This window comes from Apis mellifera, linkage group LG10 (genome assembly GCF_003254395.2).
Source record: "Apis mellifera strain DH4 linkage group LG10, Amel_HAv3.1, whole genome shotgun sequence".
Classification (NCBI taxonomy): Eukaryota; Metazoa; Arthropoda; class Insecta; order Hymenoptera; family Apidae; genus Apis; species Apis mellifera.
The window spans coordinates 6,463,724-6,478,880 of NC_037647.1; the positions used below are offsets into that span (position 1 = coordinate 6,463,724).

The window sequence follows — 15,157 nt, forward strand, 5'->3', positions numbered from 1 at the left end:
TAAATTAAAAAATTAAAAATAATCCATTAATTTTTCCATTCTGAATAATCATAATATCTAAAAGGAACATGATATGGAAATAAACCATATTCTCTTGATTTCATTATTGCAACAAGTAGATCTTTATAAGCCTTTTGACAAAGAGAAGTATAACTGTAATTAGAAAGAATAAATATAGAATAGATAAGAATAAAAAAAAAATAATATAATTATATTAAAAACTTAAAACTTTTACTATATTTGAAGAAAGTTAAACTTACTCATAATTTAAAATTTCTCCAGTATCTTTAGAAATAAATTGTTTTAATAAATCAACATTACGATAATCAAGAACTAAATATTCATCTCTGCATATTGGACATGGACTACCAGTAGCAATTATACCACTTCTCTAAAATTTTTATAGAATTATTTAAAAAATTATAAAATTATAAAAAAAAATTTTAAAATATTCATGGAATTATAAATTAAATAATATTTTAAATTTTTCTTTAAAATACATACAATACAAGTCTTTCGTGTTTTTATTGGAGGAATATGACCTTTAAAATTTCGTTTATAATATTTCCAAATAGGTTCGTTTCCGTAAGTTTGTTTATAAGCTAATATAAACAATATATAATATAACATAAATAACATATTAATATAATTAAAATTATAAATATATATTATAAATATACTATATAATTAAAATTACATTAAAAAAATTATATAATTACATACCACTACTTTTAAGATATTTTATACTAATATCTACAGGAATTATTTTACTTCTATCTTTTGAAAGAGGAATTGATAAATCTGTATCATTTTCAATATCTTCTATTTTGTCATATTTTGCAAATGTAGAATGAATAAAATTCACTGATATAACCTAAAAAAAGTTTAGAATATTAAATCTTTTAAAAATTCATGATTATTTCTAATTCTTACTTTTATAGTTAAATTAGTTTTAAAAAGTGAGGCAGCTAACTGTAATTTATTTATTAACAACATTATTTTTAGTATTAATAAAATAGTTTTTTTTTAAAGATAAATACGCATACGTTTCTAATATAAACTATAATATTCTCTAATGCTCAACAATTTTTAGATATAGCATTCTTATTATTTGATATTTATAAATTACTCAATTTTTAGTATTATAATAAATTTATATTATATATATTAATGCTTCTTTAGTTAAATTTTATTATAATATTTAATAAAATTTGATATCAGTTGTTAATATTAATTAATATAAATTTTTAAAGATTGAATTACATAAATTTTTTATAATCATAAAAATAATTTCTTTATTTGAAAAAATATATATAATATATTTAATAAATTATTGTTTGCTATTAAAAATTCTTTAATAAAGTTTTTCATTTGACTAAATATTATTTATATCTACATAAATTGAAAATTACTCAAAAAATATATTGAATATTTTATAAGATTTATATTTTATATATATTTTAGTAATAAATTTTAATAAAATCATATATTTTTTATATTCAATATTTATTTGTTTATAATCTTAATGTAATATGATAAATAAAACAGGTTTACGCTTGACTCACTTATAGATGTACCATTTCCGGTTTGGGCGTAACATCATCTTCTACGTAGTTAGGTAAGAATAGTTTTACTTTAGTTAAAAATAAATTTCGGAGTTATTTAACAAAATTTAATAAAAAAATTAACATTTAAATAATAGAAATAATGTTTAAATAATATTTGATTACAGATGGCAGATCAACAAGAAGATATCCACGGATTTTGGACAATCTTGTAGCATTTGCCGATGCATAGCCTATTTTCGACAGAGCATAGGGCCACATCGTTTTTGTGTATAGGAAATGTTAAATTTCTTATACACAGCTGTGATCATATATTTTCCATAAAAAGGATTTAATTAATAATCAAATGTGAGTGGCTTTTCTGTCGTTCAAAAAAGCCGAAGTATATTATATATTTTTTCAACAATTTTTAATTGGAATCAACTCTATTGTTTGTCCAGTAGATTACTATATACTATATAGTTTTACATATATTTCTTAAAAAAATATATATAATAAAAATAGAAGAAATTTAATGTAAAAATATTTAAGGCTTAAAGTAAGGTGATATAAGCAATAATGTATTAGTGATACAAGTTGGGAATGTCTGGTTTTTATAATAGAAATTGCATGCAAGCTATTTATTATATTTTAAATTTGCACGAGTGATAATTGGATATTATTGAAGCATTATTAAAAGTGTTAGTGATTGCCTATAAATAAAATAATTTTGGCAAAATTCTAGCACAAATGAACAGTCATGGTGTGCTAAAAATAACAATTATTCGGTGACGTCAGTGACACGGGGTGGGATCGCTGTAATTATTGGTTGATGTTAAAGAAAATTTTAAACGTGATTGGTTGATTGTGTAACCATTCTGGGTGGGATATGCGCATAGATATTGCGCAGTAGGAAATCCGCCAGTTGACCATCGAGTGATCGCCGTTAACCGAGGAGCTTACATTTTAGATTAATAGTTTTCCCATTTATAACTTTTATTCCTCAATTTCAATATTTAAAGTTACCTCTTCTTAGGAAATGAAAAGAAATATTGAAACTATATTGAACTTATTAAAATAGAAAAAATTTATCATAAAAACTCTTTTAATTGATACTTGCGATTTGTGATAGATGATTTGTATAGTACGATAAAAGGATGAGGATAGCAAAACAATTTAAATATTTTATACTTGCGAATAATTATCTGTGTAAATATATTTAGGCTTAGGTAATAATTTTTAATGAAATAATTTTATATTCATAGATAAGTAATTTAATAATTATATTTTATGTGCGTGAAAAAAATTCGACAATATGGCGGTGTCGTGTACGTTTATCTTTGAAAAAGTATATCACTTCTACCCATTAAAAAAACGAATATTTCTGTGTTTTATTACAGATTTACGTCATGATCCTATGATTGTACTCCAATATGCGTTAAATCATCAAAAATATCATCAAAATGGTAAGTCATATTATTTTTTAAAATTCACTTATACTCTTTCTTCGTAAATTTTTTGAGAGAGGGCGCCATATACGAGAAATTACGACAAATATAATGGAAGGGGAAAGCCTTAGGATCAATAACCTTCGTTCATATGACCTCATATCCTATTTCTGGCGTCATCAACTTTTAATGATCGTATAATATGAGCGTTTATGTAGTTTTATGAAAGTTTTTATAAAACTAATGTAATATATATTTGAATACTGATATTAAACAAAATGGGGAAGGTAAATGATCTTTGCGCTTTTCTTTTATATGCGATGTTATGTGATGATATCTTACTTAATATTTGAATTTTTACTTATTCTGATCATATTCTACTTTATTATGAAATTTATAATTATATAATAAAAATAATAATTCACATATAAAATAAATAATAATAATTTTAAAAATTGTTTTATAGTAAAGGTTAAATTTGCATAAATACTTTAATAATGTTTTTGAAATTACATATTCCAAAAATTGACGATTATATAAATTGATAATAAAAATTGAAATAAAAATTAATTTAAATAACTTTTTACTGATATATCAGACTATCATTTTATTAAATCATTCAAAAATAGACTAATTTCAATTTGATTGAGATTCAATTTTTTTATGTTATTCTACATAACCTTATCTTATATAAAAACTTGAAATATGTGATGTATTCTTGCATGTGCTTTTTCAGCCACGTATAGATCCTCTATCTTTATTGAAATGTCTTAGTGTTTTATTGGGGCCAACTGGAGGTATAAAAAGTAAAGAAGAAGTTCATCGGTTGGCTAGTTTGATGACAAAATTTTCCAAAAAACTTGTTTCAAAATGCATTTATATACAAATATTGAAAACTACAAATACAGATTTACTTAGTCAGTAAGTATAAATTTTTTTCTAATTAATTTATTTGCATTTGAAAATTATATACATACATTTAAAACTTGTACGTATATAAAGAAAAATTTGTATAATTGCATACTAAAATACATAAATATTTATATTTTATTTAAAATATTTATGTAAATTTTAAAATGTATGCTAGAGTAAAAAAGGAACTCAGAACCATTGGACAATTTCATTAATAAATTGTACTCACTGATGAGAGTTCTATAAAATATTTTTTAAAGATATTTTTGAGACAAATCATTTATAATAGAATAATTTATAATTTTATTTTTGTTTGTTTATTTATTTATTTAGATTTATGGGTGCTGGAGGATGGAATCTCATACATATGTGGCTTACAGATGGTATTCTTGCAAAAAATTGGGCTTTAATTCAAGAACTTCTAGAACTTTTATTATTATGCCCAGTAGATATAGAAAGATTAAAAAGCAACAATTGTCCAAAATTAATAAAAGGTCTATCAAAAGAAGGTAGTCATCAAGGTGTTAGAGTGTTAGCTAGTCGATTGGTTGAACAATGGTTAAAAATAGTGAAAGGAGAAGCTGCACCAAATTCTGTACCAGCACAAATCATGACTATTCCAGTACAAACTACAGGAGTTTTAGGACAAAGTTTGGTACCTCAATCAGCACAACAGCAACAGTATTCAATTCATTGTGGTATCCAACAAGTCCCAGAGGGTACAGAAAATGCAACAGTTCAAGTGCAAGATTTACAATTTATTTCAAATTCCACATCAACTATTGCAGTATCTCATATTCATCATCAGCAGCAGCAACAACAACAACAGCAACAACAACCATCACAAGAACAACAGGTACAAGAGAAAACAACTGTGCAACCTTTACAATTGCAAGTTGTTAGTAAACCACAACAGATGCAAATACAACAACACTTATCATCACAATCAAAAAAACCTGCCTTTGTTGTGGTATCTACATCTTCACAATCTCCAGTTCCTGTGTATAAAATTACAATTCGTGAAGGCAAACAAATTCTTACAAAAGTGGAGACAGATGCTTCTAATATTAATAGTGTTTTAAATACAAATAGTACAAATGTAGATGTTAATGGAGATATTGTGGAGAATACCCTTCCTGTGAAACAAACTCCTGAGGAAGTAGCATCTACAGAACTTAGTGATGGTGTAGTTAGTGGTCAAGATTGTGAAAAAAACATTGCACAATCTGAAAAATTAGACCAAGTTTCAAGTGAAGTGAAACAAACTATAGTAGATTCCACAGATAGTCTTGATGTGGAACTTATTAAAAATAAAGAAAGCAAAGACATTAAAGATCTTAAAGACAATACTAATAGTGAAAGTAGTAAATCTAGTAATAAAGAAAATCGGGACTCTTCTAAAAAAGATGACAAAAAATCTAGTAGTTCAGATAAAAAAAGTCATCATAGTTCATCTTCATCCTCCAAAAGTTCTTCTAAACATACTTCAAGTTCCAGTTCACATCGTTCTAGTTCCACATCTTACAAATCTAGTAGTCATCGGTCTAGTTCTAGTAGTAGTTCAAAAAGTTCTAATTCCAAGGATAAGTCTTCCAAGGATAAAGAAAAACATCATTCATCTAATTCATCCAGTAAACATAATTCTAGTAAAAATAAATCTGATAAAGAGCGGGAAAAGGAAAAACAGAAGAAAGATCAAGCAGAAAAAGATAAAGCAACATTAGAAAAGATTCAAGGACAAGCATTAAGTTCGAAATTTGGAAAAATACCCAAAAAGAAGTCGGAAGAGGAAAAATTAGGCGATGCAACTGTAAGGAAATCATCAACAGACTCTCGGGATAGTTCTAAAGAAAATAAGACTGATTCAAAGAAAGTTGTTGCAGTACCAGAGAAGAAGAACATTTCTATTTCCATTGAGAGTAGAAAGAATTCTCAAGATTCTACAATGCGGCCAAAGACTGTGAAAACATTTAACTCTAAATTCAGATCAACAGGTTTGGAGGAAGAAGTAAAACCTCCACCACCTAGATCAGCAAAAAAATTACATCCCATCATTGATAAAAAAGTCATACCACAAAAATTACCTACCTTGAAAAGGCCATCCCCACTTCGAGAATCTATTTCATCAACAGATAAACGAGCTAAATTATCATTGGAATCACCAACTACACCTCCAAGTGAAGAAAAGAAGGGAGGCATCAAATTAATACCACCAAAACCAAAACGTAAGTATTATATAGTATCTCAAATATTGTATTTAAAATTTTTTTTTGAAATATTGAAATATAATTATTTTTTTTGGAACAAATTTGAATTCTTTAGGGAGAAAAATATATACTGTCTTAAACTTTTATAAAACACTAATGTTTAAAGACTAGATATGTAATTAAAATTTAAATTAAACATTTATATTTCATAAATATAAATGTTATATTGCTTTTAAAGAATTTTAGCATTTATCAGAGTCTCTCATTGAATAAGAATAATTTAGAATTGATTATAGTTAATATTATATTAAATTAATTTATGATTATATTTCCTAAAAATTAATTTTTTTGTATAACATTATTTTTTTAATTTTCTTCTTTCGTTTTATTCTTAAGATATAAAGAAATGTAAAAAATATTAAATATTATAATAAAATTAGTAAGTTAAAAATTTATATGTATGTATATACATATTAATTTTTCATTTAAAAAGATAAGAGTTTAAAAATAATAATTTTTTTTTAAAAATAAGAATTTATTTAATAAATAAAAATTTCATTTTATTAATTTCAACTAGTCTTTGATCACTAGTTTTTTTAATCATACAAACAATTACTAACTTCTTAATATTGAGTTTACAGGTGATTGGCTCCAGGAGAAATACGAACAAACTGTATACCTTACACATTACGTGACATTATTATTTTATTTAATGCGATAAAATTTGCATAGATTTTTTATTTATTTTATTAATCTATACTTTTTTTCAGGCATATTATTTTAGTTTATAGTATACATTAAAATCCTATATTACTTTCCTAAAAGTTATTAAGAGTATTATAGAAGTTAAAAGAAAATCTATATCAATTGACCCACGTGGAAGTGGATCGAGCGGATCTTATGCTTGCCTCGATAATTAACGTCATGTTAGAAGAATGAAGAACATTAGGATTGGCTCTTTCAGCATCGATTTATTTCCTATATTAAGAAGATTCAGCAGGTAATCTTCGATAAAGTATTAATTAAATCATATGTATAAAATGTCTTAAAGTTAGTGCTATATGGTAAAAAATAGAGTCGAATATTTTTAACAATTAATAATTGAAAGTAACCGTGCAGTTTCTTTTAAAAATTACTCGGATAAAGAAAAGGTGTGTTTTATATCGATATAATTTTCGGGGTGTGTGTTTTACCGTTCTTCGTCGAACGATACACCTGATAGAAGTCACCATGGATGTTACTAATCTACTTAGGTAAGGAAACAAACCAACTCTTGTCTGTCCATACTTCTTCCCTTGTACATGTACACCCTAAGCATTTAAATAAATTGATCAGAAATCTGGAAATATTTAACTCTTGGGTTTCTGCTATACATCTTGCTCACTGAATGTTTGATAAAGCAAACACTCATACCGTGAGCCCATCCAGATTTCCATCCTCTCGGTGACTAATCGCACAGGTCTAAAGTGCAAATAAAGTCAAAGAACTCTTGAAATGGTATCACATATCAATAATTTTTAAATAATAATATTAAAGATAAAATATTTAAAAAGTGAGTTTTATTGCTAATTTTTTTCTTAAAAAATTATGAAGATTTCGGATTCTAAAAAGTATAATAATGCAGATATTCAAGCTTATTTTTAAAGTCATTTTTAATATTTACTATTTAATAATCCTTGTATGTATTTATATTATGTTTGATAAATTATATATTTTTTTTGTTTAATATTGTAATACCGTTTCGAGTGTCACAAGGGAAAAAAATTTTAAGTAATATTATTTTTCAATTTTGTATCATTGTTTAGTTCACAGTGGATTTGCAGAATGATTCGAATATGTTCGTGCGTTCATCAGAGAGAATTGAAATTTGCAATGGGCACACAGTCCCAAGATATCCTTATGAAAATGAGAAAGAATGAAAGTATGTGTGTGAGAGAGGGAGAGATCGAGAGAGGGAGAGAGAGAAAGAAAGAAAGAATACATAAACAAGTGTGAAAGAGCGAGAGCAACAGGGAGGGAGGGAGATTGAAAGAGTGAAACGGAAAGTACGAAAGAATAAATAGTATGTGTGAATGAATAGATGAAAGCGAGAAAAATGTGGCACGACATTCGAAGAAAGTTGATTAAAAAAAAAAAAAAAAAAAAAAAAAAGAAAAAAAAGAAAAAAAGAAAAAAAAGAAAAAAAACAAAAAAAAACAAAAAAAAGAATGCAGGATTTCGTGGAATAATTGCATGAAATACAACGCTGCGTATCGACTCGACGTCTTCGAGCAAGCTGCCCCTTAGGATCAACGGGCCTCTTCTTACGACAGATAATCGTCTAATTGCAATGACAACGTCGACATGGCGAAGAAGTCTTCTTCCTTGCCAGTAATCGCGGATTAACAATCGGGTGAAAAGTACAATACTGGAACAAGAGAAAAGTATAAAGAAGAAAGCAGGAAAAACGAAACGCGGACGTCTGTTATTATATTATGCTCGTCATTGATTCAAGCAAATTGTTATCTATTTAAAATATTCTTTCGAGTTCATACTTTTTAAAATAATATAATTTTTATTGAGTAAAAAAAAAAATTCTGAGGTAGGAGCGTTTTTGTGTATTTAAACTTTTCTGCATAATAATTTGCAAAAATATCCTCAATTAATCGTAGTTTTTTTGTTTTGGTTGTAAAACATTTATTTCGTAATTAAAAATAAAACAGAGCACAATTAATTTTATATTTAACTATTTATTTGAAAGTGTAAAAAGCATTTATATCACATAAATGCATTTTAAAATTCTATCATTTTAAATTGCTAAATATTATAGTAAAGATAGTATTTGAAAATCATTTATTTGAATTGGACGCGTGAAGGAGGATGGGCGGTTAACGACGGAGTTGCGCAACGGCGCACTTCTTGGTGTGCTCGGTGGACTACTGAGGCCGATGTTTTTGCGATAGTCTTTATATCGGCACTCGTGTATGGGGTCAGATTCTGTTTCTCGTAGCAGTTGCATTACGTTCACATAGTATATTAACCATTCAACATATTTAAGTCCGCGCCATTCGTGGACATGCTCGTCATGTGGTATTTACCTCACTTATATTTGAATTTGAAAAAGCGATCGACTAAAAATAAAATTTAAAATCATTACATATTATTCAACTTAATATTTACAAATTCATTTTTTGTCTACCGAAATATGCTTTTTTATACCGAAAATATTTTTTTTGTTTAATAAATGTTTTCTTTCAATTTATAGTATACAAGATATTAATTTAAAAAAAATATGCCGTTTTTATTTATAATAATTTTTATGCCACTTATTAAATATAATATTAAAAACAAAATAGTTACACTAATTTTAAGGTACATATAACTTTAATTTGCATATTACATTTAAATTGTTATTTATAATTATATTGACATAAATATTTAGCCTTTGATTAAATCATAAATGATTACATATTCATTTTTATATAAAATAGAATACAAAATCGTATCTTTATTTCGTATCGTATTATTTTAAAGATGAAAATAAATTTATATTTTTAATATATCATGCATACGCGCAAAGAATAGAAAATCATTGTTAATGAATTGCGTAAAATCTTAATAATAATTTTCGACAAAAAAATTAATATGTATTATTCGATCAAAAAAAATTTACTTTTACAAACGAAATGAAATGTTATCAAAGAAAATGCGTCTCGATTGTTGCGTACATATAATACGTTAAGAGCACGCTTACAATTTGAAACATTTTTAAAATGAAGTAAACTATTTGAGCATGAATCAAAGGTTTATGGAAATAAAATTGGAGCCGTATAATTAAAACCCGTATATTATTCCCCAGTTTACTATTATCACTTTTATCGAATACATTCTAAAAACATTTATATAATTATCAATATGACTTATCGACTTGATATATATTTCTTAGATTTTCTTTCTACGTGTATAATAATTTTTGTTATTATGCAATTATTGAATTTTTATTCGACATCAATTTATTATACATGAAAGAGTAACAAATTTTTTAAGTAAATTCGTTTAATAACAAATTTTCGTACTTCTTACAGCTATTCAGTATCATCTAGAGTATCGTTTAACGAATACATGCAAAATTAATTAAAGAATGCATATATAAATTTGAATTTAAAAATCTAAAAAATTCAAAAAATAATAAACAAATTAAATATTAAATATATAAAATTTTTATTCTTATACATTAAAAATAAAAAAAATAATATATGTATTAATTGAAGTACAATCTTTCATATAATATTAATGAAAAATAATAAATTATATTTAATTTATTGCATCGTTAAAAAATATAAAGAATTTAATTTAAATATGTTCTTTCATTTAAAATCATTTTTTACTAATATTTAAAGGGAAATAATGTAATAAAAAATATTTTCTATAGAGAGATTTCTATAGAGAGAATCTATATTTACAATTTTACTTAAATTAATTTATTTACATTCTTAATTTTTTGATATTATGAATTTAAAATAATAGAACTAATATATACGAATTTATTCTTTCTTTTAAATCCGAAGTTACGAATAAATGAAATAATTCAACATGTAGAAAATAATTGATCTATTAGTAAATTCATTGATTTGTTCATTGTAAAAATCAATTAATGATGTAACTTATAATTATATTTATAAATGCGTAATTTAAAAAAATTAATTCTATTATTTAATATTATCCATAGAATTATATAAAAAATTCTTTTTATTAATAAATCATAGTGATTTCTTTTAATACTATTTTAAAATAAAATATTTAATATTATTAAAAAACAGTAATTGTATTTTTGTTACAGATTCATTATGGATATCATCCTTATTCATTTTTTATCTAATATTTGTTACAAATATTATTTGCTTATAGATCTATCATGGAACAAGGAATTTACTTCTATCTTCATGCAGTTTTATAAAGTTATAAGTTCTTTTTCTTTCCAGGTGATGGAATTTTGTATGGATTGATGCAGATATATGCAATTAAATATTGAACAACTGAATATTTCTTTTACAGGATTAACATTACTATAAATGTAATTATGATTTTTATGATTTTCATCATTATTCGAGTAAATGAAAAGACAGAATTTTTTTCTTTCGTGATTGTAGCATCAAAAATTATTTAAAAATTATTTAAAAGTGCATTATTTATTGATTAATAATTCCATAATTTATATTTTTGATTTTTAAAAATTTAATGTTTAATACAAATATTTTATTGTATAGATATATTAAGGCAGTATTAATCTTTTCTCCCTATTTAATAGTAGTAAAATATTTTTACTACTATTTTTTTAATAATTTTAGTATTAATGTAAATTTTTTTATTTTGCTTTATTTATAAATATTCATTGCATTTTTTACAGCAATGGTTTTGCAAGAAAGTGATATGTTTATGGATGCTTTGACCGCATCAACGAAAAGTAAAGAACCAAGAAAGAGAAAACGAAGAACATCTATCACGAAAGATGGTCCCACGGAAGCTAAAAAACAAGAAACTGCCAATAGTGATAATCGTGATGTTACACCTCCACCAACTTCACCACCAAGTGCCGATGAAAAATCACCCGTTGTTGTCAAGCCTAATTTTAAAGTATATATAATTATATTGCATTAATGATGAAAATTAATAGATGTCTTATATATTTTTATACTATAAAAATTTTTTTTTTTTTAAGTTCTATCAAGATACGTTAGAAACGGATGAAGATAAAGAACAAAAGGAAAGGGAAAATTCAGATGAAGATGCGAAAAAAGAAAAAGAAGAAACGATAGACGATCAAAAAGAAAGTAGAATATTCAAAACGGATATCGATGATGATGCTAGAAGTAACAGTAAGTTATTTTATTTTTATTTATTGATTTAAATAAATATTTTATTTTAAATGTATATATTTCAAAAAAAATTTTTTAAATATTGCATTTTAGCACCAACACCGGAAGATGATACGGAAGAAAAAACTAATTCTCCGGAAGATATATCTTCCATATCTGAATCAACGAAGAAAGAAAATATTGGTTCTTATCCAGAAATACGATACGTTGATGGTTTAAGAAGTGTTTTATTACTTCAAAAACGCAAAGGACCAAAGAAAATATTAAAATGGAAAACAGATCTTGAATCAGTGCGTTATTTCGAATTAGATGAAACGGAAAGAGTAAACGTAACAAAAACATTTACTGATATGAAACAAATGGAAAAACAGAACGAGAGGGAAGCATTCCAGATGGCTAGAAAATTAAGTAAGTTATTAAAATATGATTTTTTTATTTTATTAAATATTAAAAAAAATATGATTTAAAAAATAATCTTACAGGTAATGAAGATTTAATGGAAGAAAGAACAAGATGGAAACCTTTAATTCCAATTGATTTACCACCACCTTTAGTAGAACCTGGAAAAGATAGCAGAGAAAAAGATATTCAATATGCTCGAGAAAAAGGAATATTACAGGCATTATATTTTAATCGAAGCATGTATGTATATACATTATATATGTATATATATACATTAGATTTTTTTTTATTAAAATTAAATTTAATTATGCACGTTGATACACACAAATATAATTGTTAAAAATAATTATTTGTGTAAGACTTAAAATAATTATTGTAATAAACATGCCATATTAAGAGAATAAGAACTTTGAACCATTAGATAGTTTAATGTATGAACTATATGAACTATAACTCACTCATACAAGTTCTACAAAATATATTCAAAAAAATATCTTATTATAAATTGATTAAGCAAAGTATTTTATTTTATTTTATGTATAAATATTTTTAATTTTTAGGATTCCAGATTCTGCAGCAGAGCCTGATGAAGAACGACATCATGTATATAACGAACCTAAAATCATTCCTCTGGATGATCTCACAGGAAATAAAGAAAGTGAGAAAGATTTTACATCTATGCCATGGCCAGAACCAAAACCTCAATTGCAACCTCAAACACCGGCAGTTTCGAACTTTCATTATCCATCATTTTCTCATAATCAACAACCAGTAATGACACCTATGGGTCCTCAAACTTCAATGGGCCCAATGCCTCAAATGTCTCAACAAATGATGGGACCTTCTCATATGGGTCCAATGGGTCCTGAAATGGGTGGTCCAATGTCTACTGGAGGAGGAGGAGGAGGAGGAGGATGGAGAACTGGAGATGGAAAAGTTGTTGTACCTGATGGAATGGGAATGAATCCAATGGGAAATATACCAAATGCATTTCCACCAGGAATGGAAGGTGGTCCAATGGTACCACCTGGAATGATGGGACCACCACCTATGTATAATCAACAACAAGAAAGTTATGGAATAATAGGTCCAGAAGATATAGGATTTAATAATATGAATCCAAATAATTTTCAAGGACCTCCTGGTCCATTATATGGTCCTGGACCTAATTTCCAAGGTCCTAGAGGTGCTGGTCCAATGCATGGTAGAGGTAGAGGTGTTCCTGGACCTGGTTGGTATAGAGGTGGTGGAGGACCTCCTGGAAGAGGTGGATGGAGAGGAGGTGGTGGTGGATGGAGGGGAAATGGAAAACAACCACCTGTGTGCCGACAATTTTCAAAAAATGGTTATTGTCGAGTCGGTGACAAATGTCAATATTTACATCCTGGAGTGAATTGTCCACCATTTTGAAATAATTTAAAATAATGAATAATTTGAAAATTTCATAGTAGTGTAATATAAACATTCATTCTATTTGATATGAATCAATAGAAATGAATATGATACTACTAAAATCATATTAGACACAAGCTCACATTAGCTAAAAAATTTAATAATGTGCAATCTTTTATTAAATAATGCAAAGAATTAAGCACATGATATTTACATTTACATTTTCACGAGATTTAAACTATTTAATTTAATATTTGATAATTTTCAATTTATTTGCATCATATAATACGAAAGATAAATATTATAAAAAGAAAGCATAATAAATTTATTTTTCGTGAAATATACTTGCAGACTTTCAAAGATTGAAAACTGCTTTAAATCTAAAATGACAATGAAAGAAAAATAATAGGTTCATCGGCTGCTGGACGGCAAGAGGTTCCTACATATTACTTTTTATTATAATTTCGAATAGATATTTTAGAAAGAATTTGAAGGAAAAAATACTTTTATTTATTTCCAAAATATATTAAAAATTACGGCACTTCATATAAAATGATATCTCGATTAATATGTCTTCCCTTTACGTTCGCGGTTTACAAATAGTAGCCACTGCCGAAAGTATGGTTGATGTAATCAAAAAAATAGAATCGTTGCAAGTTTTAATCTTATTGGCATGACGAATAGAGTGATTTCAAAAGATATGACACTAGTAAGCAGGAAGTGCAAATTCCAATTTAATAAGCATTTGTCTTTCCGATTGCCAGTTGGGTGTTTTATCGCTTTCTACATACTAATGAATATATGTAATTAAAATGCTGTTAAAATGAATTAAGCGTAATATACAACGGAACATTATAACACCAAAAGTTCAAATAATGATTTAAGTAACTTTTTATTAAATTAAAATATATTTAATCGTGTATGTAGATTGATTGTAAATATTATAATTGTATCATTTGTATAAAACGTCGCTAGCTCTAATAACAAGAGACTGTTTTAGGCTTAAATAATATGTAATAATATAAAAGAAAGCAAGAATTTTTAGTAAAAATGTGTATGATTTGAACTAGTTAAATGCAAAAAGATCTAATATTTATAGAGTATATTTTCACGTATAAGTTTGAATATGTGCTCTATGAAATAGATACTGATATATTATTGTATTAAATATTTTTTACGAATTAAGGGTAGTGGTTATCTTTTGTATATGATTGATCGTTATGTTTGTATATAACATTGATTGTTGTATAAGAGCTGCTTGATGGAATACATGAATCACACCTATTTTCTAAAATATGCTGCATTATATCAATGCTTCCTTTATGACTTCTTTATATATTTTATTTTTTCCTCGTATTTTTAAATATTACTATTTATCTTTTCAATTTTATATAAAG

The 15,157-nt window shown here is 25.8% G+C and overlaps 2 protein-coding genes across 5 annotated transcripts; one reads left to right on the forward strand and one right to left on the reverse strand.

Annotated features, from left to right (window-relative positions):
• On the reverse strand, positions 1 to 1,077 carry LOC552526 (28S ribosomal protein S18b, mitochondrial). The gene is made up of 5 exons (XM_006562803.3): positions 934 to 1,077; positions 724 to 874; positions 505 to 602; positions 261 to 391; positions 1 to 153 (listed from the first exon to the last, which is right to left on the reverse strand). Exons 1-5 carry the CDS (start codon positions 994 to 996, stop codon positions 27 to 29), a joined length of 570 nt encoding a protein of 189 aa, XP_006562866.2. The 5' UTR covers positions 997 to 1,077; the 3' UTR covers positions 1 to 26.
• A 469-nt stretch (positions 1,078 to 1,546) lies between these two features.
• Positions 1,547 to 15,054, forward strand: LOC412093 (serine/threonine-protein phosphatase 1 regulatory subunit 10). Of its 4 annotated transcripts, none has more exons than XM_006562804.3 (10): positions 1,547 to 1,618; positions 1,733 to 2,773; positions 2,945 to 3,010; positions 3,729 to 3,913; positions 4,238 to 6,129; positions 11,498 to 11,724; positions 11,810 to 11,966; positions 12,060 to 12,374; positions 12,449 to 12,608; positions 12,929 to 15,054. In XM_006562804.3, exons 3-10 carry the CDS (start codon positions 3,008 to 3,010, stop codon positions 13,776 to 13,778), a joined length of 3,789 nt encoding a protein of 1,262 aa, XP_006562867.1. In that variant the 5' UTR covers positions 1,547 to 1,618; positions 1,733 to 2,773; positions 2,945 to 3,007; the 3' UTR covers positions 13,779 to 15,054. The 4 variants fall into 4 exon arrangements, with proteins under 4 accessions (XP_006562867.1, XP_006562868.1, XP_016769805.1 ...); XM_006562805.3 differs by having other exon boundaries at positions 3,767 to 3,913; XM_016914316.2 differs by having other exon boundaries at positions 1,733 to 1,913; positions 3,767 to 3,913.
• Positions 15,055 to 15,157: the final 103 nt, after the last annotated feature.